This window comes from Trachypithecus francoisi, unplaced genomic scaffold (assembly GCF_009764315.1).
Source record: "Trachypithecus francoisi isolate TF-2019V2 unplaced genomic scaffold, Tfra_2.0 Lachesis_group21, whole genome shotgun sequence".
Lineage (NCBI taxonomy): Eukaryota > Metazoa > Chordata > Mammalia > Primates > Cercopithecidae > Trachypithecus > Trachypithecus francoisi.
In genome coordinates this window covers 36,863,404-36,891,369 of record NW_022681467.1, presented here as the reverse complement: position 1 = coordinate 36,891,369, position 27,966 = coordinate 36,863,404, and the positions used below count along the sequence as shown (strand labels likewise).

Genomic DNA, 27,966 nt, shown 5'->3' with positions numbered 1-27,966 from the left:
ACAGAAAGCACTTAGGAGAACTTAATCATTTTTTTCTCCCTTTCCTTAGATTGAATAGGGAAAACCTGCTTTCTGCAAACAACTGAAAAGGCTGCACTTAGAAACTGTTTCTTTGGCCCTCATCGAGAAGCCGGAACTTGTATTGTGAGGCCCCTGATGGGACAAGCTCTCAGCTGCTGATCACCCAGTGATTGTCACCATGGCCAGCAAGAGGAAATCCACCACACCATGCATGATCCCAGTGAAGACGGTGGTGGTGCAGGATGCCAGCATGGAGGCCCAGCCCGCTGAGACCTTGCCTGAAGGACCCCAGCAGGATCTGCCCCCAGAAGCACCTGTTGCCAGCAGTGAGGCAGCACAGAACCCCAGCAGTACTGATGGCTCTGCACTGGCCAATGGGCATCGGAGCACTTTAGATGGCTATTTATATTCCTGTAAATACTGCGATTTCAGATCCCATGATATGACTCAATTTGTGGGACATATAAACTCAGAGCACACAGACTTTAATAAAGACCCAACTTTTGTATGCAGTGGGTGCAGTTTTCTGGCAAAAACCCCTGAGGGGCTTTCCTTGCACAATGCCACGTGTCACTCCGGGGAAGCCAGCTTTGTGTGGAATGTGGCCAAGCCAGACAATCATGTGGTTGTGGAGCAGAGCGTCCCTGAAAGCACCAGCACTCCTGACTTAGCAGGTGAGCCCAGTGCCGAAGGGGCCGATGGACAGGCAGAAATCATCATTACCAAAACTCCAATCATGAAGATAATGAAAGGCAAAGCTGAAGCCAAAAAAATTCATACACTCAAGGAGAATGTCCCTAGCCAGCCTGTGGGTGAGGCCTTACCAAAGCTGTCGACTGGAGAAATGGAGGTGAGAGAGGGGGACCATTCCTTCATCAATGGGGCAGTTCCAGTCAGCCAGGCATCTGCCAGCTCTGCAAAAAACCCCCATGCTGCCAACGGGCCCCTGATAGGAACAGTGCCAGTTTTGCCAGCTGGCATAGCACAGTTCCTCTCCCTCCAGCAGCAGCCCCCAGTGCATACCCAACACCATGCCCACCAGCCACTGCCCACAGCCAAGGCCCTTCCCAAAGTAATGATCCCCCTGAGCAGCATTCCAACGTACAATGCAGCCATGGACTCTAACAGCTTCCTGAAGAACTCCTTCCACAAGTTCCCCTACCCCACCAAAGCCGAGCTCTGCTATTTGACTGTGGTGACCAAGTATCCAGAAGAACAGCTCAAGATCTGGTTCACAGCCCAAAGGCTGAAGCAGGGGATCAGCTGGTCCCCTGAGGAGATTGAGGATGCCCGGAAAAAGATGTTCAATACAGTCATCCAGTCTGTGCCTCAGCCCACAATTACGGTTCTAAATACCCCACTCGTCGCCAGTGCTGGCAATGTACAGCATCTCATCCAGGCCGCTCTCCCAGGTCATGTTGTGGGGCAGCCAGAGGGTACAGGAGGGGGACTTCTGGTCACTCAGCCATTGATGGCCAATGGGTTGCAAGCAACAAGTTCCTCTCTCCCCCTCACGGTGACATCTGTGCCCAAGCAGCCAGGTGTGGCACCCATTAACACTGTGTGTTCAAATACAACGTCAGCTGTGAAGGTGGTCAATGCGGCCCAGTCGCTCCTCACGGCCTGTCCCAGTATAACTTCCCAAGCCTTCCTTGATGCTAGCATCTACAAAAACAAGAAATCTCATGAACAGCTGTCAGCTCTGAAAGGGAGCTTTTGTCGGAACCAGTTCCCAGGGCAGAGTGAAGTTGAGCATCTCACCAAAGTGACGGGCCTCAGTACCAGAGAGGTGCGGAAATGGTTCAGTGACCGTAGATACCACTGCCGGAACTTGAAGGGCTCCAGAGTGATGATGCCTGGAGATCACAGCTCCATGATCATTGACTCTGTACCAGAGGTGTCCTTCTCCCCATCGTCCAAGGTCCCTGAGGTAACCTGCATCCCGACAACAGCCACACTAGCAACCCACACTTCTGCCAAACGACAATCTTGGCACCAGACTCCTGACTTCACACCAACCAAATACAAGGAGAGAGCCCCTGAGCAGCTCAGAGCCCTGGAGAGCAGTTTTGCACAAAACCCTCTTCCTCTTGATGAGGAACTGGACCGCCTGAGAAGTGAAACCAAAATGACCCGACGAGAAATTGATAGCTGGTTTTCAGAGAGACGGAAAAAAGTGAATGCTGAGGAGACCAAGAAGGCTGAGGAGAATGCCTCTCAGGAGGAAGAGGAGGCTGTTGAGGATGAGGGTGGAGAAGAGGATTTGGCCAGTGAGCTAAGGGTCTCTGGTGAAAATGGCTCTCTGGAAATGCCCAGCAGTCATATCTTGGCAGAGCGCAAAGTCAGCCCCATTAAAATCAACCTGAAGAACCTGCGGGTCACTGAAGCCAATGGCAGGAACGAGATTCCAGGGCTGGGTGCCTGTGACCCTGAGGATGATGGGTCAAACAAACTGGCAGAGCAGCTCCCAGGCAAAGTGAGCTGCAAAAAGACTGCCCAGCAGCGGCACTTGCTGCGGCAGCTCTTTGTCCAGACACAGTGGCCAAGCAACCAGGACTATGACTCCATCATGGCCCAGACGGGTCTGCCGCGGCCAGAGGTGGTGCGCTGGTTTGGAGACAGCAGGTACGCACTGAAGAATGGCCAACTCAAGTGGTACGAAGACTATAAGCGAGGCAACTTTCCACCAGGTCTACTGGTCATTGCCCCTGGCAACCGGGAGCTCCTGCAGGACTATTACATAACACACAAGATGCTGTATGAAGAGGACCTGCAGAACCTCTGTGACAAGACTCAGATGAGCTCCCAGCAGGTCAAGCAGTGGTTTGCTGAGAAAATGGGGGAGGAGACCAGAGCTGTGGCAGACACAGGCAGTGAGGACCAGGGCTCTGGTACTGGTGAGCTCACAGCAGTTCACAAAGGGATGGGTGACACCTATTCAGAGGTGTCTGAGAACAGTGAGTCGTGGGAGCCCAGTGTCCCTGAGGCCAACTCAGAGCCCTTTGACACATCGAGTCCCCAGGCTGGACGTCAGCTCGGTAAGGAGTCAACAGGGGTCATGGCTATCCTGTGTGGGTAAGGGGAGGATGCACTTATGGTTGGATGCTGAATTTACTGCACAGGGGCATCTGCTGTCTCTAAGACTGCCTGGCAGCAGCATTAACTGCCTGGCTGCTTCAGAGGACAACTAGCAACAGGAGCCATAGGAACATAATATGATAAATGGTTGAGAGCTGTTTTTTGTTTCATGTGTTTTTAAAAACCTGCGCAGGGGAAGGAACATGGTGACCCTAAAGGGTCCAAGCTTTTCTAGCCATTTCTTAGCAATAGGAAACAGGTCAAAACATCCTCTGAGTCAGGCAGATCCACAGCCACTGGGTAGGAGAGAGCAATAGGACATGAGTTGAAATTCAGCTCAAATTGATGAACAAAAGGAAAGAGAGCCTTTAATTGTCCTTAGATACATAATGTGCTTTTTTCCAATGATGAAAGTCTTGTGTTTCTCTCGTTATTCCTGATGTAGAAGAAATGTTTATTATAATGGAAAATCACCTTCCTTCTTTGACACATATGGAATTAAAGGCTTGAATTTTGTTCCTCAGTTTCTCTAGATCATACTCAAAAGCAAAATGTATTATAGAAGGTTATTTTTATTTAAGACATAGTTTTGAAGCCACAGACAAGTCATGTTATTACGTGTTGATTTTCTAGGTTCCTGGTCACTGAGTTCCCAGCCTCTCCCTTCCCTCCTTACCCTTTGACATTTGTGTTCTCATTAGAGACCCCATCAGAGGGCAGCCAGAAGCTCAGGTGAGAGCCAGGAGGGCGGAGTGTTGTAGAAGCTGAAGGGATTGGGGGTTCCAAAATGGCAGCATTGCTAGTTGAGTTGGCAATGGTGGGAGGGGGTACAGGAGACAGTATCTGTGGTGTTGGGCAATGTGATGGTTCCCTGGTGACTTTGGCATGAGCTGCCTCAGTGTGGGGCCTGGTGTTTGGCACCTCATCCCCAGGGCCAACCGTAGTGCCCTGTCCCGCAGAAATCCCACAGAATTTCCTGGATGTTGTTCCATTGTTTCCGTACAATAGCCAACTATTGTTGTTTGTTTATTTTGGCCTGGCAAATCCCAGCTCCTCCACCCCAGTTGCTTTCTACTTAGGATGTCTTAAAAAGGACAAAATTCTTTTTCTTTCTCTGAATATTTTAAATTCATTTGAACACAACAATTTGAAACATAGTTAGGCTGTTGTTTCTTTACTCAGTTAAGGAAAAAGAGACTTCCTTGTTGGCCCATAATTTGGTGGTGTGGTGGGGGCGGGGAGTACCACGTCATCCATCGGTTTAGCATTTGCAGAAAGCCTATTCTTCTCATGTTCACATACTAAGGCAAAATCCAGTTCCACAAAGCCCACAGTGAGAGCAAACACCTGGTGGAGCCTAAAGTCACTAGTCAGCAGTTAGGGTTGGAGTACACAGGGCCACTGGCTCCCTTATGGCCTCGTCCAACTCCAGACATGTTTTCAGTAGGGCAAGAGTACAACAAAACACTCTCCTCCTTTGGGGTCCACAGCTCACAGCTTGCTTTATAAAGTAGCTGATGGCACACGCTGGAGTCAGTACAACAGGTTTTTATGGCTGGTTTGACCTTTTTATAATGCAGAACAGGTAGTCTCTCCTGCAAGTCTTGTCCAAGTTGCTAAGTTGGCCATTATGTTATACCCAGCTCTGTGCTGCTTGTGATATACCAGTAGGCCAGGGTGTCATGCTCAAGAGAGATGAGGATATTTGAACAAGTTTATTACAAAAGCTGACATGGAGGATGGGATGTTATGGAAGATGGCAGTAGCAGCACCAGGAATCCTTTCCTCCACCAAAACAATTGAACTGGCAGTAATTGTCTCAAGCAACTGTTTTGGGACTCAGAAGTCTACTTGAACTCACAACATCCAGGGAAGAGCTTGATGGAGAGGCTTATAAATTTTGATGGGTTTTTTTTTGTTTCACATAGCAGCATCCCCAAGCTCTGCAGCAGGCAACTGTGGAAGATGTTCCTGGTGGAGACTGTTGGTACCAGGGTGGGCAATAACAACTTTGTCCTCCAAAAGTCAAGGTTTTGTGGCCAGATGTGGTGGCTCATACCTGTAATCCCAGCACTTTGGGAGGCTGAGGTGGGTGGATCACTTGAGGTCAGGAGTTTGAGATTAGCCTGGCTAACATGGTAAAACCCCGTCTCTATTAAAAATACAAAAATTATCCAGGCATGGTGGTGAGTGCCTATAATCCCAGTTATTTGGGAGGCTGAGGCAGGAGAATCACTTGAACCTGGGAGGCAGAAGTTGCAGTGAGCCAAGATGACACCACTGCGTTCTAGTCTGGGCAACAGAGTGAGGCTCCATCTCAAAAAAACATATATATCAAGTTTTTATGTTTTGATTGCTGATTACTGCATTTAATCACTGAGGAGGCCAGTGCAGAGGCTGATCATTGTCTCAGCTCCCTTGGGCAGAAGGAGCTTTCTAGCCACAAGGGGTTTTAAAGAGACAGTACCTATTTTTTTTTTTCTTTATTCCTCCTTTTGGCAAGCCAGATATTTAAGGAAATCTTAGGTCACTGGTTAACCACAGAGATATCACAACAGAAACTTCACTGACCTCATACCTCAAAGAATACACACTTCACAGAAATAGTTGGAAAAGTCACAAATAGTTGGCTCTAGCCCTCAATAAGCAAAAATCAACAATCTCTGAGGCATGAGAGAATTAGATTCTCAGTTACCACAATGTAATACTCATAATGTCCAGTTCTCAACAAAAAATTATAAAACATAAAAAGAAATAGAAAAATATGGTCTATTCACAGGAGAAAAATTGACAGACACCATCCTTGAGGAAGGCCATTGGGATTATTACCCAGAGACGTTTAACCATCTATCCTAAGTATGTTCAATGAGCTAAAGGAAACCATGGACAAAGGACTAAAGGAAATCAGGAAAACCATGCATGAACAAAATGAGAATATCAATAAAGAGATAGAAATTATAAAAAGGAACCAAACAAATTCTAGAGCTAAAATGTATAATCCCTAAAATGGAAAACATACTAGAGGGATTCAACAAAGATTTGAGCATGCAAAAGAAGAGAGGAGTGAATTTGAAGAGAAAATAATTGAAATTATCCAAAGGAACAGAAAGAAAAAGAATATAGAAAAAACACCTGAGAGAGCTGTGGGACATCATCAAACATACTAATATACTGATATATTCATACAGTTATTATATTCATTAGTATATTCATACTAATATACTCATATAGGAATCCCAGAAAAAGAAAAGGGACAGAAAGAATATTTGAAGAAATGATAGAAAATTTCCCAAACCTGATGAAAGACATGAATCTACACATCCAAAAAGCTAATAAAATCCAAGCAGGATGAACTCAGGTCCACAAACAAGACATGTTAGAATTGTCAAAACCTAAAGACAGGATTTTGAAAGCAAGAGAGAAGCAACTCGTCATATACAAAGAGTTTTCAACAAGATTAACAGCCAATTCATCAAAAACCTTGGAAGCCCAAAGGCAGCAAGATGACATATCTAAAGTCGTGAAAGAAAAAAAAACCTCTAAACTAAGATTTCTATATATGGCAAAACTGTCTTTCAAAAATGAAAGAGAAATCCAGACATTTTGAAATAAAATTGAAGGAGTTATTACTAGTAGACGTGCCCTAGCAGAAATGCTAAAGGGAGTCCTTCAGGCTGAAATGAAAGGATACTGAACGGAAACTTGAAGCCATAATAAAAATTAAAGAGCAGTAGTTAAGATAACTTTAGAGGTAAATATAAGAGCCAGTACTATTGTACTTTTGGTTTATAACTTTTTCTCTTTGTGCTTTATAATTTAAAAGACAAATTCATTAAAAAATTATAAATCTGTATTAATGGGCATAGAATGTAGTAAGATGTAATCTGTGTAATAAAACAAATTAGTGCATTGCAAACAAAACAATCAAAACAGTACATTATGAACAAATAAATACAAGAGGAAGTCGTAATGGAATTGAGGAATCAAAAACATATAAGACAAATGAAAAACAAATAGCCAAATGGCAGAAGTAAATCCTTGATCAGTAATCACATTAAATGTAAAGGGATTTAGCTCTTCTATTAAAAACAAAGATTGGCAGATTGGAGTAAAAAAAATAAAGTGTTTATATGCTATCTTAAGAGACTCATGTTAGATATAAGGACACAAGGAGGTTGAAAGCAAAAGGATAGAAAAAGATACACGTAGAAAATAGTAACCGTATGACAGCTGAGGTGGCTATGTTATCACTAGACAAAATAATCTGTTTTTTCCTGGAGAAAAAAATATATATAATATATAGTAAATATATGCAATTATATATTATATATATTATCTATAACTTGCGTATGTTATATATGTGTTAACATATGCATGTTATATATATATATATAAAATATATAATTTAGAATTAGCCAGCCAGACTCAGCTGAGATAATCCCAGTTTTGTTGGCAACATAGAAAGCATTGTAATCAGGAGCCAGTTGAACATATGCCTTCTTCTCTCCATCAGCCCTGATCAGTGTGTTGACTTGGATCACATCAGTGTCATAGAGCTGCTTTACAGTCTGTCTGATCTGGTGCTTTTTGGATTTTAACATCCACAGTGAACACAGGTGTATTGTTGTCTTCTGTCTTCTTCATGGCAGACTCAGTGGTCACTGGTCAGTGAGAACTTGATGATGGCATAGTGGTCAAACTTATTTCTCCTGGTAGTGCTCTTCTGAGGATACTGAGGCTGCCTTTGGAGTCATAATGTCTTGGGCCACAGGAAGGTGGGTGATGTGTGGATCTGTTTTTTTTTTTTTTTTTTTTTTTTTTTGGGTGGCTATGTGGATGCCTTTCAGCACTACCTTCTTGGCCTTCAGAGTCTTCACTTTGGGATCAGCTTTAGGAAAGCCAAGAGCTTCCTTCTTCACCTCCAGTGTGCTCTTTGAAAAAGACACACAAAATAAACTTTAAATCAAGAAAGGTTACAAGAGACAAAGAAGGATATTATATTGATAAAAGATATACTATATATCTCTAACAGGACTCCAGAACATGTGAAACCGAATGACAGATTTTTTTTTTTTTTTTTTTTTTTTTTTTTGAGACGGAGTCTCGCTCTGTCGCCTGGGCTGGAGTGCAGTGGCTGGATCTCAGCTCACTGCAAGCTCCGCCTCCCAGGTTTACGCCGTTCTCCTGCCTCAGCCTCCCCAGTAGCTGGGACTAAGGCGCCAGCCACCTCCCCCGGCTAGTTTTTTTTTTTTTTTTTTTTTGTATTTTTTTTTTTAGTAGAGACAGGGTTTCACCGTGTTAGCCAGGATGGTCTCAATCTCCTGACCTCATGATCCGCCCGTCTCGGCCTCCCAAAGTGCTGGGATTACAGGCTTGAGCCACCACGCCCGGCCCGAAATGACAGAATTAAAGGGAGAGAGATACAAAAATAGTTGGAGACTTTAATACTCGATGTCTAACAATGGATATAGAAACCAGATAGGACAGTCGGGAAACAGGATGTGAACAACACTCCAAGCAAATTAGACGAAGTAGACATAAACAGAATACCACCCAACAACAGCAGAATACACAGTCTTCTCAAATTCACATGGAATATTCTCCAGGATAAACTATATGTTAAGCCATGAAACAAGTGTTAATAAATTTTTAAAGACTGAAATTATACAGAGTACATTTCCAATTTCAGTGGAATGAAACTAGACATTGAAAATAGAAAACTGGAAATACACAAATATGTGGAAATGAACACACTATTTAAAAACTAGTGGGTCAAAGAAGAAATCATAAGGGAAATTAAAAAATACCTTGAGACAAATGAAAACACAACATACCAGAACTTACGGCACATAGTGAGAGCAATCCTAAGAAGTAAATCTGTAGTAAGTGCATACATTAAAAAAGATGATCTCATGCTGGGCGCAGTGGCTCATGCCTGTAATCCCAGCACTTTGGGAGGCTAAGGTAGGTGGATCACCAGAGGTCAGGAGTTCGAGACCAGCCTGGCCTACATAGTGAAACCCTGTCTCTACTAAAAATACAAAAATTAGCTGGGCATGGTGGCAGGCGCCTGTAATCCCAGCTACTAGGGAGGCTGAGACAAGAGAATCATTTGAACCCAGGAGGCGGAGGTTGCAGTGAACAGGCCGCACCATTGCACTCCAGTCTGGGCAACAAGAGCGAAACTCCGTCTCAAAAAATAAAAAATAAAACTCAGTCGGGCATGGTGGCTTGCACCTATATCCCAGTGCTTTGGGAGACCAAGGCAGGAGAGTCACTTGAGGCCAGGAGTTTGAGACCTGCCTGGGTAACAAAGTAAGATCCTGTCTCAGCAAAAAAAGTAAAAAAAATTAGCCAGGTGTGGTGGCATGTTCTTGTAGTGCCAGCTACTCAGGTGTCTGAGGTGGGAGAATTGTTTACCAGGAGTTTGGGCTTATAGTGAGCTATGCTTGCACCACTGCATTCCAGCCTGGGTGACAACGTGAGACCCCATGTCTTAAACTTTTTTTTAAAGATCTCGAATCAGTAACCTAAATGTACACTTTACAGAACTAGAAAAGAGCAAACAAAACCCAAAGTTACCAGAAGGAAGGAAATAAAGGTTAGAGCAGAGATAGAGAATCAATGAAACCAAAAGTTGGTTCTTGAAAAAACAAAACTGACAAACCTTTAAATAAGAATGAAAGAGAAGACTTTAAATTACTAACATCAGAAAGGAAAGAGGAGATGTTACATTTTCACATGAATATATTTTCACAAGAATATGAGAGACTACTATGAACAGTTATGTGCCAATAAATTGGGTAACCTAGATGAAATTCCTAGAAACCCACACTCTCCCAAAATCAACTGATGAAGAAATAGAAAACCAAAATATATCAATAATTGGTAAGAAGATTGAATCTGTTATCAGAAACATTCCAACAGTGAAAAGTCTAGGACCTCAGGTGAATTCTTCCAAATGTTGAAAGAAGAATTAACACAGCACTTCTCCTCAAACTCCTCCAAAAAAATTGAAGAGGAGTAAACGCTTCTTAACTCATGAGGTCACCATTACCCTGACACCAAAGCAAGACAAGGGCACTACAAGAAAAGAAATCTACAGACTAATATCCCTTATGAATATAGATAAGAAAATCCCCAACAAAATAGCAAGCCAAATTCAGCAGCATACTAAAAGGATTATACCTCACGACCAAGTGGAATTTATCCCTGCAATGCAAGGATTGCCTGGCACATGAATATCAATGTAATACACCACGTTAAAAGAATAAAGAGAATAAAACACATCATCCTAATTCAAGCAGAAAGAGTGTCTGACAAGTCAACATGCTTTCATGACGATAAACATTCAGTAACTAGGAATACGACAATATGATAAAGACCATATATGAAAAGCCCGCAATTAACATCATACTCAACAGTGGTGAAAGACCGAAAACTTTTCCCCTAAAATCAGGAATGAAATAAAGATGCCCACTTTTGCCACTTCTGTTCAAAACAGTATTGGAAGTTCTAGCCAGAGCAGTTAGGCAAAAATAAATAAATAAAAGTATCCAAGTTCGAAAGGAAGAAGTAAAATGATCTCTGTTCACAGATGACATGGTCATATATGTAGAAACTTGAGGCCGGGTGCAGTGGCTCATGCCTGTAATCCCAGCACTTTGGGAGGTCAAGGCAGGCAGATCACAAGGTCAAGAGATCAAGACCACCCTGGCCAACATGATGAAACCCCGTCTCTACTAAAAATACAAAAATTAGCTGGGCATGGTGGCACACGCCTTTAGTCCCAGCTACTAAGGAGGCCGAGGCAGGAGAATCACTTGAACCTGGCAGGCAGAGGTTGCAGTGAGCCGAGATCGTGCCACTGTACTCCAGCCTGGTGACAGAGTATGACTCCTTCTCAAAAAAACAAGCAAAAAACTTGAATCCATTAATAAAAAAAAAAAAAAGCTAATAAATGAACTTGGCAAAGCTGCAGAATATAAAATCACAAAAAAAAAAATCAGTTGTATTTAGTTGGGCACAGTGACATAACTGTAGTCCCAGCTACTTGAGACACTGAGGCAGGAATTCAAGGAGGCCATCCTGGGTAACATAGTGAGACCCTATCTGTTTAAAAAAATTGGTTGTATTTTTATGCACTTCCAATGAACAATCTGAAAAGAAAATTTAAAAAATGGTATCATTTACAATGGCATCAAAAAGAAAAAGTGCTTAGGAATAAATTTAACCAAGGAGGCAAAAGAATTGTGTCTTGAAAACTACAAAATGTTGCTGAAAAACATTAAAGACGACCTAAATAAATAGAAAAATATCCCATGTTCATGGATTGACATTAAGATGTAGATACAACCCAAAGCCAACTACAGAGTCAATGTAAAATCTATCAAAAGCATAGTCACATTTTTACAGAAATAAGAAAATCCAGGAAGACCCAACCAAAATGGCTGACTAAAGGCATTTTGTACTCACCTCTTCCATTAAGAACAAAAATAGAGAGTAATCACACTTTGAATAGATTATCCAAGACAGAACACTGGAAATCACAGAAAAGAGACAGGAAACAAGGAAGGAAAAAGAAGCAAGGCAGCTTGTTCAGCTGGGATTGGTGGGGAACTGAGAGAGACCCCCCAGCATGGGGAAAAGGTAAGTGAGAGACCCTCAGTGGTCCACATTTCTACCGTGAAAGGATTCTGCAGTTCTAGCCATGGGAGAGCTCCTCAGCCCTTGCAGTCCCTGAAATTTCACATGCGAGGTGTCAGGAGATAGTTCAATGGCACTACTCCAGAAGGGAGCTTGCACTGGGTCCCCCACACTTCCTGAGAACTAAACAGCTACAGCAAGATGCCATTTAAAGCCCAGTCCCCAAAAGACTGTACACTGTCCTGGAGTCCCTGCATGCCAGGGCTGAGATGTAAGAGAACTGCAAACTGTTTTCCCCAGAGCTGAGGTGCAAGTGACTGTGAGTTACTGCAGCTGAGGCTGAAGCACTACAAGGCATATGCTCTTGCTGTTGTGGCTGAGGCACAACCATGGTGCCAACTACCATAGCAGGGGCTGAGGCACCAGTGCCACTGGAGCTGAGTGAGATGTGAGTGGCACATGCATTCCCCACTGGCCAGCAACCCCGTGCTCCTCAATGGAAGGCAGTAGTACAGCACTGCCACTCCCTATCCAAGCATTCTGAAGGTGGTCTAGGGATTGCCCTGCCCCTGCCCACCTTGGTTGGCAGCTGCACACCTCAGAGGGAGCCTGAGGATTAGACTGCCCAGCCTAGCCCACTACCATTGGCACCTGAATGCTCTTTTTGGGTGCCTGAGGTTGTTGGGGCTTACCCACCTGGCTACTACTACCTGTATGTACCACTTGTGGGCCTGGAGAATGGGCTGCCCAGCCTGTTGCAGCCACCGCCAACACAAGCACATATCACTTGGGACCCAGAGGGTCATTTCAACACTGTCACTGCCATCTCCCATGCCACGCCAGCTGCCCAGGGGCCTGAGAACCTGCCCACATGCCTGGGAACTGCTACCACTACTGACATCCGAGTAAGCCACCTGAAAGCCCAAGAATCAGCCTGCTTGGACCCACTAACACTGGTGCCATTGTATGCTGCTCTGGGGTCCAAAGACAGGCATGCTTAGCCCACTGCTGCTACCACTGGTGCCTGGAGAATGGCCCACCTGGCATTCCAATCCTTAGCAAAATTTTACCATAGCTTCCACTAATAACTACTGAGCCACTGAGGATATCACAGACACCACTGAGGCTATTTATAGCCAAAGAAATCATGCAGAGACTACACTACTGCACATACCAAGAATCAAAGCCAAAGTGTCCTACCCAGCGGACACCATAGATACGTCTAGGAAAAAGTCCTCCCCTACAAATGGAAATGCCGAAAATTGGAAGAAGCAGCTGTTATACTGGATGTGCAGATACCAACATAAGGACATAAGAAACATGAAAAAGCAAGGAAATATGACACCTCCAAAGGAACACAATAAATTTCCGGCAATAGATTCCAATGAAAAATAAACTCACAAAATCCCAGAAAAAGAATTCAAATTTTTGAGTGTAAGGAAGCTCAGTGAGATGTAAGAGAATGTGAAAAAGAAAACAATTTGGGAAATGAATGATAATTTTTATCAAAGAGATATGTGTCATAAGCAAATTCTAAAACAGAAGACTTCATGAAACAAAGTACAGAATACAATTGAAAGCTTCACGAGGTCAGGAGATCGAAACCATCCTGGCTAACACGGTGAAACCCCATCTCTACTAAAAAAAAATATACAAAAAACTAGCCGGGTGAGGTGGCGGGCGCCTGTAGTCCCAGCTACATGGGAGGCTGAGGCGGGAGAATGGTGGGAACCCGGGAGGCGGAGCTTGCAGTGAGCTGAGATCTGGCCACTGCACTCCAGCCTGGGCGACAGAGTGAGACTCCGTCTCAAAAAAAAACAAAAACAAAAAACAATTTGAAAGCTTCAACAATATATTAGATCAAGCAGAAAAAAAAAAATCTTAGAGCTGAAACACGGGTCTTTTGACATAACTCAGAAATAAAAAAGAATAAAGAAAAATGAGCAAAGCCTTTGTGACATATGGGACACAATAAAGCAACTATGTATCTAAATTATTGGGATCCCAGGGGGTTAAGAGAAAATGAAAGAGTGAGAAAACCTGTTTAATGAAACAATATTAATAGGTGAAAAACTTCCCAAATCTCAAAAGAGATTTAGACATCTAGATATAGGAGGCCCTGATAGCCCCTAAACAGATACAGTGCAAAAAGGTTTTATCCATGGCATATTATAGTCAAACTGTCTAAAGTCAGATGATTCTAAGGACAGCAAGAGAAATGTGTCTAAGCAACTATAAAGGAAGCCCCATCAGACTCACAGTGGATTTCAGCAGAAACCTTACAGATCAGGAGAAAATGAGATGATATATCAACAGGGCTGAAGGGGAAAAAGTAAGCCAAGGATACTATGTCTAGCAAAATTATTCTTCATAAATGAAGGAGAAATAAAGTATTTCCAAGACAAGCAAAAGCTGAGAGAATTTATCACCACTAGACTGGCAGTGCAAGAAATGCTCACAGGAGTCCTAAACATGGAAGTGAAAGCACAACATTTAACATCATGTAAAACACACGAAAGTATAAAACTCACTGGCGGGCCGGGTGCGGTGGCTCAAGCCTGTAATCCCAGCACTTTGGGAGGCCGAGACGGGCGGATCACAAGGTCAGGAGATCGAGACCATCCTGACTAACCTGGTGAAACCCCGTCTCTACTAAAAAATACAAAAAACTAGCCGGGCGAGGTGGCAGGTGCCTGTAGTCCCAGCTACTGGGGAGGCTGAGGCAGGAGAATGGTGTAAACCCAGGAGGCAGAGCTTGCAGTGAGCCGAGATCTGGCCACTGCACTCCAGCCTGGGCAACAGAGTGAGACTCCGTCTCAAAAAAAAAAAAAAAAAAAACCTCACTGGCAAAGCAAACACACAGATGAGGAAAAGACTCAAATGCTACCACTACAGAAAACCACCAAACTACAATGCCAAACAAAAAATACATAAAACAATCAGAAAACAACAGTATAACAATAATAGAACCTCATATGTCAGTAATCCTTGGGTGGGCATGGTGACTTATGCCTGTAATTCCAGCACTTTGGGAGGCCAAGGTGGGCAGATCACCTGAGGTCAGGAGCTTGAGACCAGCCTGGCCAACATGGTGAAACCCCATCTCTAAAAATACAAAATTAGCCAGGCATGGTGGCACATGCCTGTAATCCCAGCTACTCGGGAGAGGCTGAGGCAGGAGAATTGCTCGAACCCAGGATGCAGAGGTTGCGGTGAGCTGAGATTGCACCCCTGTGCATCAGCCTGAGCTACAAGAGCGAAACTCTGTCTCAAAAAATTATCATGTGGCATTTGTACCAGAAATGCAAGGATGGTTTAACATACACCATTCAGTAAATGTGGTACATCACATCAACAGAATGAAGAGCAAAAATTGTATGGTCATCTCAATAAACATAGAAAAAGCATTTGATAAAATTCAACATCGCTTCATGATAAAAAAAAAAAAAACACTCAGAAAATTGCATAGAAAGAAGATAGTAAAGGCCATAAATGATAAACCCACCACTAATATCATATTGAATGGGGAAAAACTGAAAGTCCTTCTTCTGAGAACTGGAACATGACAAGGATGCTCACTTTCACCACTCCTATTCAACATAGTTCTGGCCAGAGAAATCAGGCAAGAGAAAGAAATAAAAGGCATCCAAATTGGAAAAGAGAAAGTCAAATTGTCCCTTTTTGCAGATGACATGATCTGATACTTAGAAAAACCAAAAAGACTCCCCCAAAAATCTCTTAAGGCTGATAAGCAAATTCAGCACAGTTGCAGGATATAAAGCTAACATACAAAAATCAGAGTTTCTATACGCCAATAATAAAATAGCTGAAAAAGAAATCAAGAAGTTAATCTGATTTACAACAGCTACCAAAAATAAAAAAAAAAAAGATAGGAATAAATTTAATCAAGTAAGTGAAAGATCTCTGCAAGGAAAACTGTAAAACACTGATGAAAGAAACTGAAGAGGACACAAACAAATGGAAAGACATCCCATGCTTATGGATTGGAAAAATTAATATCATTAAAATGACCATACTATCCAAAGCAATCTACAGATTCAATGTAATTGCTATCAAAATACCAATGTAATTTTCTTGACAGAAGTAGAAAAAACCCTAAAATTTGTACAGAACCAAGAAAGAGCTAAAATAGTCAAAGCAATCCTGAGCAAAAAGAACAAAGCTGTAGGCATCACATTACCTGACTTCAAAATATATCTCAAGGCTATAGTAACCAAAACAGCATGGTATTGGTATAAAAATACACCCACAGACCAAAGGAAAAGAAAATAGAACCCAGAAATAAAGCCACATATTTACAGCCAGCTGATTTTCAACAAACGTGCCAAGAACATGCAATGAGGAAAGGACATCCTCTTCAATAAATGATGCTGGGACAATTAGATGTCCATAAGCAAAAGAATAAAACTGGACCTGTATCTCTCACCATATACAAAAGTCAACTCAAGACGGATTAAAGATTTAAATATAAGACCTTGAATTATGAAACTACTAGAAGGAAACTTAGGGCAGAACACTTCAGGACATTGGTCTGAGCAAAGATTTTATGGCTAAGACCTGAAAAACATAACTAAAACAAAAATAGACAAAGGGAACTATATTAAACTAAAAATCTTCTGCATAGCAAAGGAAATAATCACAGAGTACAGAGAAAACATGTTGAATGGGAGAAAGTATTTGCAAAACTCTTCATCCAACAAAGGACTGATATCTAGAATATATAAGGAATTCAACAACAACAAAAAAATATTAAAAAGTGGGCAAAAGGCGGGGCACAGAGGCTAATGCCTATAATCCCAATACTTTGGGAGGCCGAGGTAGGTGGATCACTTGAGCCCAGAAGTTCGAGACCAGTGGGCAACATGGTGAAACCCCATCTCTACAAAAAATACAAAAATTAGCTGGGTGTAGTGGCACATACTTGTAGTCCCAGCTACTCAGGAGGCTGAAGTGGGGAGATCACTTGAGCCCAGGAGGTTGAGATTGCAGTGAGCTGTGGTTGTGCCACTGCACTCCAGAACCTGGGTGACAGAGCAAGACCCTATCTCCAAAAAAAAAGGTGGGGGGGAGGGGCTTGGTTGGGGGCAAAAGACGTGAATAAATAATTCGCAAAAGAAGACATACATATGGCCAATAGGTATATTAAGAAATGCTCAACATCACAAAAGGGAAATACAAATCAAAACTACAATGAGATATCATTTTATCCCAGTTAGAATGACTGTTATTAAAAAGACAAAAAATAATAGAACTGGAGGTCACGTTCATTGGAATATTCCAGGCACAGAAAGACAAATACATGTTCTTACTCATACGTGGCAGCTAAAACACTTGATTTCATGGAGATAGAGAATAGAATGATAGATAGCACAGGCTGGGAAGGGTGTGAGAGTAGAAGGGGGAAATGAAGAAAGGTTGATAAAGGGATATAGACTTATAGTAGATAGAAGAAACAAATGTTAGTTTAATAGCTAATGTTAAATAGCAGACTAGCATGACTATGGTTAGCAACAATATATTGTATATTTCAAAGTAGCTAGAAGAGAGGACTTGAAATGTTATCAACACATAGAAATAATAAATACTAAGGTGATGGATACCCTAAATATGCTGACTTGATCATCACACATTCTGTGCATGTAAAAAATACATGTACCCCATAAATATGTAAACTATCAATTAAAAAAGAAAAATCCATCCTAAAGTTTATATAGAATCTCAGGGGACCCAAAATAGACAAAACAAATTGAGAAAAAACAAAGTTGAAGGAGTCACACACACTTGATTTCAAATTGTACTACAAAGCTACAGTAATCAAAACAGTGTGGTACTGGCATAAGGAGAGACATAGAACCAATGGAATAAAATAAAAAGCCCAGAAATCCCCACGTAATGGTCAATTGATATTTGACAGGGGCGCAAAGACCGTTCAATGGGAAAAGAGTCTTTTCACCAAAAGGTGCTGGAAAAACTAGATATCTACATGCAAAAGAATGAAATTGTACTCTTACCTTGTACTATATACCGAAATTTACTTAAAATAGGTCAAAGAACTAAACAAAAAAGCTAAAGCTATAAAACGCTTAGAAGAAAGAAAACAGAATCCTTCCAGATTTTTGATTAGGCAATTATTACTTTTTTTTTTTTTTTGAGACAGGGTCTTGCTCTGTTGCCCAGGCTGGAGTGGTACAATCAAAGCTACTGCAGCTTCAGACTCCTGGGCTCAAGCAGTCATCCCACTTAAGCCTGTTGAGTAGCTAGGATTACAAGTGTGCACACCTGGCTAATTTTATTACTATTTTGTGTGTGTGTGGACAGGATCTCGCTATGTTGCCCAGGCTGGTCTTGAACTCCTGACTTCAAGCATTTCTCCCCAGCCTCCCAAAGTGCTGAGATTATAGGCACAAGCTACCCCATCTGGCCAGGCAATGATTTTGTATGTATGACACCCAAGGCATAGGCAACAAAAGAAAAAAATAGATAATTTGGATTATGTCAAAATCTAAAATTTTTGTGTTTCAAAGAACACTGTTAAAAGAAAGAAAAGAACCCACAGAATGGGAGAAAATAACTGAAAATCATACATCTGATAAGAGATTTATATTCAGAATATGTATAGAATTAAAACTGAACAACAAAATCAATTCAAAAATGGGCAAATGATTTAAATAGACATTTCTCATAGGAAAATATACAAATGGCCAATAAGTACATGAAAAGACAAACATTAGGCATTAGGGAAATGCAAATAAAAACCACAGTGTGATGCTACTTCACACTTAAGATGGCTGTTACAAACGCACACTCAGAGAAAACGTGTGTTGGGAGGATGTGGAGAAACTGGATCCCTTGTGCATTGCTGGTGGGAATATAAAATGGTACAGCCCCTTGGGAAACAACTTTGTGGTTCTTTAAGAAGGTGAATATAGAATATTACCATATGATCCAGCAATTTCACTCCTAGATATACACCCCAAGGACTGAAAACAGGGACTCACATATGCATGTACACCAGTGCTCTTAGTGGCATTATTCACAGTAGCCACAAGGTGGAAACAACTCAAATACTTACCACCAGATGAATAAACAAAATGTGGTATGTATACATATAGTAGGATATTATTCAGCCAAAATAGGAATAAAATTCTGATACATCCTACAACATGGATGGACCTTGAAAACATTTTTGCTAAGTGAATTATCAAGACACAAAAAGACAAATATTGTACCATTCATCTTACGTGAGGTATCTAAAACAGGTAGATTCATAGAGATAGAAGGTAGAATAGAGGTTACCAGGGGCTATGGGGAGGAGGACATGGGGAGTTACTGTTTAATGGATATATAATTTCTGTTTAGGATGATGAAAAATTTCTGGAAATAGAATGATGGTTTCATGACATTGTAAATATACTTAATGCTACTGAATTGTACACTTAAAATTGTTGTAATGGTAAATTTTATGTTGTTTATATTTTACCATGGTTTTTTTCTTAAAGTCAACATGGAAATGTGATGAGTGGATTTGAATCACAAGCATTGGCTCCCCTCAGCTACTAAATCCAACACAAAGTGACATGTTGCTGTCCTTTGTGGGACAGAGCAGGAATGGCAGGGGGTGGCCATGCCATTGGCATTGTCCTCTTCTGTCTGAGACAGGTAACTGTGGGTACAGGAAGGGCTGGTCTGCTTATCTGTACCTGGTTTCTCATGGCTTTCTCAGCCAGCTGCAATTAAAGACCACTTCTGTATGAATCACAGATGATGGACCTCTCGGATATCGGCCTTTGACTTTGACTTTGACTTTAGGGTTGAAGTGAAGACATATGTAGAATACATATCAGAACTAGACCCAGCTGCTGTTATATTAGAACAGTATGTTCTGGAGAGCCTGGAAGGAGAGGGCAGGATGAAGCATTTTAGGACAGGACTCCAGAGACACGGTGGTGGCGGAAGCCTGGGGAGCTAGGGGGATTTAGTGGGCCTGGAGAGGCCAAACCGCTGCTCCAGCTGCTAGGCCTAGGGTTTAGCGGGGTCTGTCAGAGTCTGATGGCCTTACAAGGTTGAGCCAGCATCCTTTCCTTAACCCACATTCCCTCAGGCTGGAGGGTGGGGGAGTGGGTGGCAGAAGGGCATTGCTCATGGAATTAAGACGTCCTCAAAGCCAGTGACGCCACCCTGGTATAGCAAGGACCAGGCTGCCCTGGGGGCTACACAGGTGGCAGCTGCCATGGAGTGATAGGCATGTGTTTTCTTCTCAGAAACAGACTGAATTTGGTCTGATTAATGTGAAGGACTGGCCAGTCTGGGAAACCGCCTGCCATGTGGAAGAGCCAAGCCCAACTCTCTGCTGCCACATGCTGTTCCCATGCCTGGTTGCTGAGCACCTGGGAGAGCTTCCGGAGTCCTCGCTGACAGCCCAGAGCCTGCCGCTACCCTCGGCCTGTCCACCACCAAGCAAGCAGCAAGCAAGATGGGGTTCTCATCAGTTCTTCCTCCCACAATGTAGGACCTTTCCTTTACCTTCCAATGGATAAAATAGTTCAGATTTCATAGTCATATTCATAGACACAGAATCAAGCTTTTAACATATACATCCACCTCTATATGTTAAATAAAACATCAGATTATCAACACTGTCATTACGTAGAAACTTTGGTTAGCCAAGCAGTGCATTGTCATTTATGTCATCTCTAAAAATGACCTGTGTCTGTTCTCTGGGGATTGCTGGGTCACAGATGCCCCTCACCTTCCACAGTCAGACAGGGAGGTTATAGACACAAAGCTATATCTGGAATCCCTTTGTGCCCCCTTTGTGTTCCTCAATGAAGCAATACCTTTGAAGAGATCTCTGCTGCATTAAATGGTGACTGGCTACCTTTCATGCCAGGCTTGCTTTGCCTGTGGGCTACTCAGAACCTGCTGTAACCCGTCAGCTCAGAAAATGGACTGGTAATGTGAGTAGTGTTGGATGCTTTACCGCTCTCTTTAGTTGTTACTGTAATTCTGCTTTTTCATGGGAGTTTGAATCGTGGACCATAACTTTTCAGTTATCAGATCAACTAAAGAAACATTTGTTGTTAAGCCTAATGTGCTGACCTATGTGCCTGGATTTTTTTTTTTTTTTATCTAGACATGTTTGGAGTGAGAGAAATATGGAAAAAAGAAATGGGGTAGGGATGTAAGTGGAAGTCTGTAGCCACAGCCTGTAGATTTGACCTCTGCAGTTTTCAGAGCCCTTTCTCCACACTCATTTCAGAGCCTCCTATGGTTTGGGAAGGAATAACACACTGGCCCATTAGTAAGGGTGAAGGCTGGAGGGATTTGTTGACTTCTTGGAATTATCAGAGATAGGGTGGTCTTTAGCACAAAGACTTGCAGGCAGGGATCCCTGGCAGAACACCCAGAATGCCCCTGGCTCCCACCCTGGTCTGGCCGGTGTGCTGGATGCCCGCCCGAGGGTGCTGGGCATCACTGGTCCTTGTGAGGATGCTTTTAAAGTTCTATATTTATATCCCCAAACTTGGAAACAAGAACTCTACTTTAGCCTAACCCTCATGTCCTTTTTTGAATTGAGAAAATTACAGGAAAGGGTGCCTTTGAAAATTAGAAAACTTGCTTACAGAGCTGTACTAAATGGTAAATCCTCAATTTCCCCAAGACCGGTTGCTCTGAGAGTAGCTGGTAAAGAGGGGCGAACTAAAGACCTGTCCACCTGTAGCTCCACTCACGTCTTAGAAACCACCTGCTTCCCAGAGTGCCAAGCCACAGGTACCAGGCCTCGTGGGCACAGATGCCTCCTGGGCTGGACTGGGTGACAATGCTAGAAGACCCTAGAGAGAGGGCAAGGGCTTTGGGCAAGAAGCACTGATGGTGGTTCAGGGACTGTCCTCCCCCACCCAGGGAACTGGACCTGGCAGGGCACCGTGCTCATGTGGCTCCAAGGACAAGCGTGGCGGTGGCCCCTCTGCCTTCTAGGAGAGGGCTGGCTTTGGAAACCAAAATCGTGTTCTTCTAAAGTGTCATCTTCTGCCCTCCCTGTCCCAGTAGGGACCACATCTTATTTGTCTCAAACAGGGACTTGTGAATACTTGGCAAGTTTCGCAGCCTATTTTTGTATTCTTAATTTGGGGAGTGAAGATTTTTGGTCTCAAAAACCTTTGAGGAATTGCCAAGAATGGCGAGTGATTGCTTTCCTTCAGAGAACAGACACTTGGAATTTCTCCTTTTAATGTTTATATACATGCAGATTAATTTATATATATATATACACACACACAGTATAAATACTCATTTGATTCTCATAAAATGTGCATCTGGCATGTGCAGTTGAGAAACTTGGTGGCACATGGGTATTGGGGAAGCAGCCTGTGTTGGAGGTGCACCAGTGCACTAGGCGTCTGGGGTGGCCCAGGCCGAAGCCATCTCCAGGTGTCTAAGAAACCACCCAGTGCCTCACCTCCAGATCCTGCTGGCATCACCTCCAGAGCCCTGCATGCACTGGCTGAAGTTGGTCTATGGAGAGGATTTTCTTGGTTACTTGTATTCACAGTTAACTTACAACCCAAACAGCAAAACACAGTTGGTGGACAAGTTCATGCAGGACCTAGAGTGACCCAGCCATGGGCACTAGCTCATCTTTCAGGTGGAAAAGTGCAGTGCTGCCTGCCCTGGTATGTTTTTCTTACAGATGTTAGCCCTGCCCAGCAGCCAGGGCTACACCACAAAAGGCAAGAATGCCCATGTTAAGGAGCCCAGCAGTCTGGACAGATCCTTCTTCCTCTGCTCTTGGATGAGAGTGAGTGAGTATGGTCTGGACCTTATCCTTGAAAGGTGATCAAAAGCGATGATGAGGGAGGCATCACCACGCAGGTGCTTAAAGGGACATTGTAGGAGGTACTCAAGGGTTTGGGGGCAAAACCCTGAATGCAGCCAATCGTGCACAGAGACACACCCATGCTAGCCCAGTGGCAGTGGGGGATGTGGGATGGCAGCAGCCAGGTATGTAGCCCTGTCACAGGACAGCTCATTGTGGTTTTGCACACTGCCAAGGGTTAACTTTTGTTGTTGCCTTCAGTAGAAGGCATTTGTGGGCTGCAGAGTTGAGAGGTGGGTGAGGTTAGTCTCTCCTGAAGAAAAAGCCTATAAAAAGTGGCTAATCTTATCCGTTTTCTTTGTATGCAGTTGGACTCGTCAGAGATAGTAAAATCATCTTTTATTGTTTTTTTTTGTTGTTGCTGATGTCCTGTACCTGTTTTTTACATGGGGTTGTAGATCCAGTTCTCATAGGTGAACCAGATCATCATTCTGATAAAGGAAATTTAAATTTGATACATGTGCTTTGTATATTTTGATTACTTGTTTTCGTTTTTGACTATAAAGAAGCTTTTTTATTTGGGGAGGGGAGGAGTATCATTTCTGAGAATCTTGGGTTCCTGAAAATGCCCTAGTTGGATGGCTTGCCAGGGCCTTGAGGTCTGGCAGTGATTGTACAACTTAAAGCTCCTTTCTCTTGGCTGAGTGACAGGCGGCTGTTCAGGTGGACCAAAGCACCTTGACAAGGACCCCACACTCTGCTCTCTAGTAGCACAAGGAGGAAGTTGGACAGAACATTGGGTAGTGCCTTGTGGGCTCCCACATGTACTAGTGGGCTCATCTCCAGCTGGCCTTGGGAGGCTGCCCCACCAGGAAATTCGTATATTCTCTAGCCTGAGATGTGGTCCTTGTGGGTTTTATCCTGCTCAGTGGGTGGCCTAGTGGCAGGTGCTGTGTTCTCTCCCTCCCCCTCCTGGCTCTGGGACATCTGTCCCTGGCTGCCTTTTATAGAGGAAGGACACTGGCCTTTCTGGTTGGATGCTGTGTGGATGCTTGAGCCTCATAGTCTCTGGTCTTGTCTCTTCTTGGACCAGTATCCTCAGACTGGTGCAGCTTTTTCAGTTCAGATATCACACCCCAAGTGGATAAAGGCAACTTGCAGGAGAGGAGAGCCAGCCAAGAAGAAAATTTTAAAACCAAACCTAGTTTGGGATTTTCCTAAAGTCATGTCCTCTTTTTTCTTGCTCAGAGTTTACCTGGGAGATTTCACCAGTTTGACTCACCATTTGCAGAAGACGTGCTTTTGTATTAAGCTTAAATTTTCACATATCACATCGATTCTCAAGGTAGTTATATGCTGGCGAAGAAAAATCCTGTAGACACATGAAGGCCCACATAGTCAACTCTTCCAGGGCAAAGCCAGCAGCCCACCCAGGTCAAGGAGCCAGCAGGGCTCAGTTCCCCGCACTCCAGACATGGACCCTCCCCTTCAGGGTCTCTTGACCCAGCTTCCTTCTCTCCTTTTTCCTGAGAGCACAGACCTCTCTCACTCAGCCAGCCTGCCCAGACCACAGGGGGCCGTTCTTGTGTAGCTTGGGGAGTACTTGATCTCTGAAAGGCTCCAATGTCTGAGCAAGCAGGGAGTTGTGGAGCTCAAGCCTTTCTTCTGTGCTCAAGTCCCTTCCCCAAGCAAGGCTTCAACCTAATCTACTCACCATGTAGTTTTCTCTGGCCATTTAAATGGGGCAGGGACATGGTTGGGCCATGCCACACCAGGGCTGGTGAGACAACCAGTTTTGATTTTGACAGAGTGGCTGGATGAAACGTGGCAATCAAGGTGCTGCTTGGTTTGCTCTGAGTGCAAATGGAACCAACAGGTTTCTGCTGCATTCTGTGGGTTCCAGTGCCAGGTGACACCAGGAAGGGTAGGGCAGGGCTAACCAAGTTGTCTTTGAATTCACTGAGCATCTGCACTTAGTTGTGAAGTTAATGGGAGTACATAGAATATCTGGCCTTGGAGAGGGGTTGAGAGCCTCCTTTTTGGTTCTTCATTCCTGAGCTCTTGCCTACCCACAAATCTGACCTCTTTGAATGGGGGCCCAGTCCTTCATCAGACTGAAGATATGACAGAGAAGTTTCTATTTAGCCCTAGATCCAGCAGGAGTCATCCATTCTAACTGCCCTGAAGTCTAGAGCAGGGGAGGGACCCAGAGGCTGGGGGATGAGACTAGGCAGACCCTGGTTATCATAGGGACAAGGACAGGGAAAAGCACCCCCTTCCTCAGTTTTTGCGAGTCCTGTCTGGGTTCACAGGACTTTGAGGATGGTGAAGAACGTAGTTACTAGCCTGTCATTCCTGGTCCCAAGCTTCCACAGCCCTCAGAACCTGGCTTTTGTGGCTGCTCTGGCAGGTGCCGAGCAAAGGGAGAAGGGAGGAAGGCAGCTGCTCTGGTGGGGACTCGGCACCTTCCCTGCTGTCCACTTGGATAGGTGGTGAGCCCCAGGGTACTGAGAGGAGCCTGAGCATTCACCTGCCATTAGTGTCTCTTCCTTCAGGAGACTGGCTTGAAATTGTGTGTGTGTGTGTGTGTGTGTGTGTGCGCGCGCGCACACAGATGAGCACCTGTATGTGTTAATGAATAGTTTTTCTTGGTTAATATTTTTTAACTTCTGTTCCTTTCCATAAGTGGATGATTCAAAATTAATGTGACTTGGCCAGGTGCAGTGGGATTACAGGATCACACCTGTAATCCCAGCACTTTGGGAGGCCGAGGTGGGCGGATCACCTGAGGTCAGGAGTTCAAGACCAGCCTGTCCAGCATGGTGAAACCCCGTTTCTATTAAATATACAAAAATTAGCCTGCCATGGTGGCGGGCGCCTGTAATCCCAGCTACTCAGGATGCTGAGGCAGGAGAATCGTTTGAACCCAGGAGGCAGAGGTTGCAGTGAGCTGAGATCGTGCCACTGCACTCAGCCTGGGCGACAGAGCGAGACTCCATCTCAAAAAAAAAAAAAAGAAAAAAACAAGATGAATGTAACTGGAGTTAAAGGTGAAATGTCAGGTTGTTTAGTCACTGAATTCAGAGAGCTACAAGTGCTTGGTCTTTCCCAAGAGTCAAACCCGAGTAGAAATACATTTAAAAGAAAAATCTACCACATGGTACCTATGAATCCTATAATTTGTTTAGGGAGATCTTGTCACTCATCCCTGGTTCCTGCCCATACAGTTTTGTCTCATTCTTGCAGTTTGCTTGAAACAGGGCCAGAGCCCCACATGAGACTTGTCAGCAGGAGTGAGGAACGGGCGCTGGCCCCATCAGGGACCCAGCACAGCAACTGGGTTGTTCCCTGTTAGACTGGGTCAGGGCCAGGGGAGAAGCAGTCACCCCTGTGTAGAGGGTTCCCGCTGCGCTTCTGAGCAGTTGCTTTGTTCAGAAGTGTTAGGAGGGTCAGATTGTGCCATAATTGTTATTAAAGAGAAAACACGCCTACCTTCTTCTCTCCCCTGCTGGCCATTGTTCATTGAGAGTTGTACTGAGCGCAGCCTTTGTGGAAGTCAGGGAGGTTGCCAAAGGCCTGTGGATGCCTCCTGGCAAGGTCTTGATTCCTGGTTTTCTAGCACCCATTTGCATTTTAGTCTTCAGCACAAAGCCTTGTTCCCTGTGTAAGACTGGGGAGTGACTGTTGAGCAGTCTGCTGTCAGGAGAGATGGCTGAAAAGGTGATCATCTTGGTGCTAAACAAGAGGCAACTGCCCTGTTGTTTGTTTGTTCTGAGGCACAATGAAACTTTAGCCAAACTCTGCAAGAGGGTCCCCTCTCCTGTCATGGCCAGGTGACCGACCAAACCGCGAAAACGGCATACTCTATCACGGAAGCCTTGGTAGAATGGGAATTCTTTACCCTGGGTAAATGTTTTCACAAAAAAATGAACCCAACTTTGGTTTGGACTGTGGTCGTGCCGAGGCAGGAGTGGGGTTTCCCTCTCGGGGCTGAATCTCCAGGCCTCATGAGGTCCCCTGTGGGGATGCTGCTATTTCTAAGATGCAAATTGCACATTTCCTAGATTTTGTATCTGGATTTGGATAAAGGAGGGGAACAGGGACAAATTGCTTGTACAATTTGAAATGGGCCTCAATGGTACTTCGAACCTTTTGATTATTCCTAAATAAAAACATAAATATATTTCACATCTGCTGACTTATTTTGTGGGGGAGTCAGGAAAAAAGTCAAAAACATTTCACTTCTTCTTGCCCACTTCTGTGGATCTTAAACTCCAGTGGATGGGTGGGGCAGTTTCCCTCGGCTCACTAGAGAAGTTCCAACTCACTGTTTTCTGCACTGCTGAGTTCACTGCACTGGCTTCTACATGAGAAAACGGTTATATGTTAGAAATCATGCTAAATAGACAAAGGCAAACAGTCAAAGCTGGTGTCATCTGGTGAGAGGACACTAGCGAGTCTTTTTCTGTTCCTGTGAGTGCTGAAAAGCAGAGCCTGTCATTTGCTGGCGCGGGGTTGAGTGTTCGTGAATATGCATAAGGACCCAGGGGCCTTCTGGAGGAACAAAACTGAAGCCCATACTTTTAAGACCCAAAGCCATTGAATTTTGTTGGGGTGGCCCTGAAGGCCTGGCGCAGAAGGAAAAAGGGTCCTTTGAAATGAAATCACCTACAGTGGAGCCAGGCGGTGATTCTGGACACCAGAATAGGAGTCCAGCTTATGTCATGGGGAAGCAGTGTGTGTTGAACCCCAAAAGCCAGGTCCTTGGAAACTAAACCAAACTGGCATGCAACTGGCAGAGCCAATCAGCCGAATGCCGTAGTGGGTAGACTCAGGCAGTGACTCACTTGGGACACTGTGGGTGATTCACAGGAGCGGCCAGCCAGGGGGTTGCTGTGGGGTTCCTCCAGGCAGAGAACAGAATGCCTAGGTAACCCCTAAGCACAGGTCCCCTGGGAATTACTAAAGTACCCAGAGAAGACAGGAGTCGCAGGCTGAGACTGTGCTTGATCCATTTAATTAAAATGTGAAGAAGGCACGACCTTTTCATTCACCGAGTTAGTCTGGTGGGATAACCTAAACCTACTTGGCTTTCTACCCGCCCTCAACAGAACTCATATGGTGAGTGATGGGCTCAAGTTGAAAGACAAGTTTCTAGGTCCAGGCCCAGCTCTCAGGTGATGTTCAAGCTGTGCTTGGTCAGGAGGGAGACCCCTGCCTTTTCTGCTCATGGCCATACTCAACTGAGGTCAGAAACGGCTCCTGCCATCTTCCCGCAGGGCAGCCTTTTTCCTGTGGCAGGGGGCAGAATGCCCCTGACCTTGTAGGCTCTGCCCTGTATGTGTACATGTCTGCTGGGCCAACGCTGTTGAAAGTGAAGGTCT

The 27,966-nt window shown here is 44.0% G+C and overlaps 1 protein-coding gene across 2 annotated transcripts; it reads left to right on the top strand.

Moving 5' to 3' along the window:
- The first annotated feature begins 16 nt into the window (after positions 1-16).
- On the top strand, positions 17-26,770 carry ZHX3 (zinc fingers and homeoboxes 3). Of its 2 annotated transcripts, XM_033186427.1 has the most exons (3): positions 17-3,059; positions 3,733-3,831; positions 20,028-26,770. In XM_033186427.1, exons 1-2 carry the CDS (start codon positions 200-202, stop codon positions 3,780-3,782), a joined length of 2,910 nt encoding a protein of 969 aa, XP_033042318.1. In that variant the 5' UTR covers positions 17-199; the 3' UTR covers positions 3,783-3,831; positions 20,028-26,770. The 2 variants fall into 2 exon arrangements, with proteins under 2 accessions (XP_033042318.1, XP_033042319.1); XM_033186428.1 differs by lacking the exon at positions 3,733-3,831 and having other exon boundaries at positions 48-3,059; positions 20,028-23,099.
- The last annotated feature ends 1,196 nt before the right edge of the window (positions 26,771-27,966 follow it).

Bases quoted from the DNA above. Each gene is read 5' to 3' on its own strand.
- ZHX3 (XM_033186427.1), top strand. From the start codon at position 200: ATGGCCAGCAAGAGGAAATCCACCACACCATGCATGATCCCAGTGAAG. The intron at 3,060-3,732 runs GTAAGGAGTCAA...TTGATTTTCTAG, and splicing joins CCAGGCTGGACGTCAGCTCG to GTTCCTGGTCACTGAGTTCC.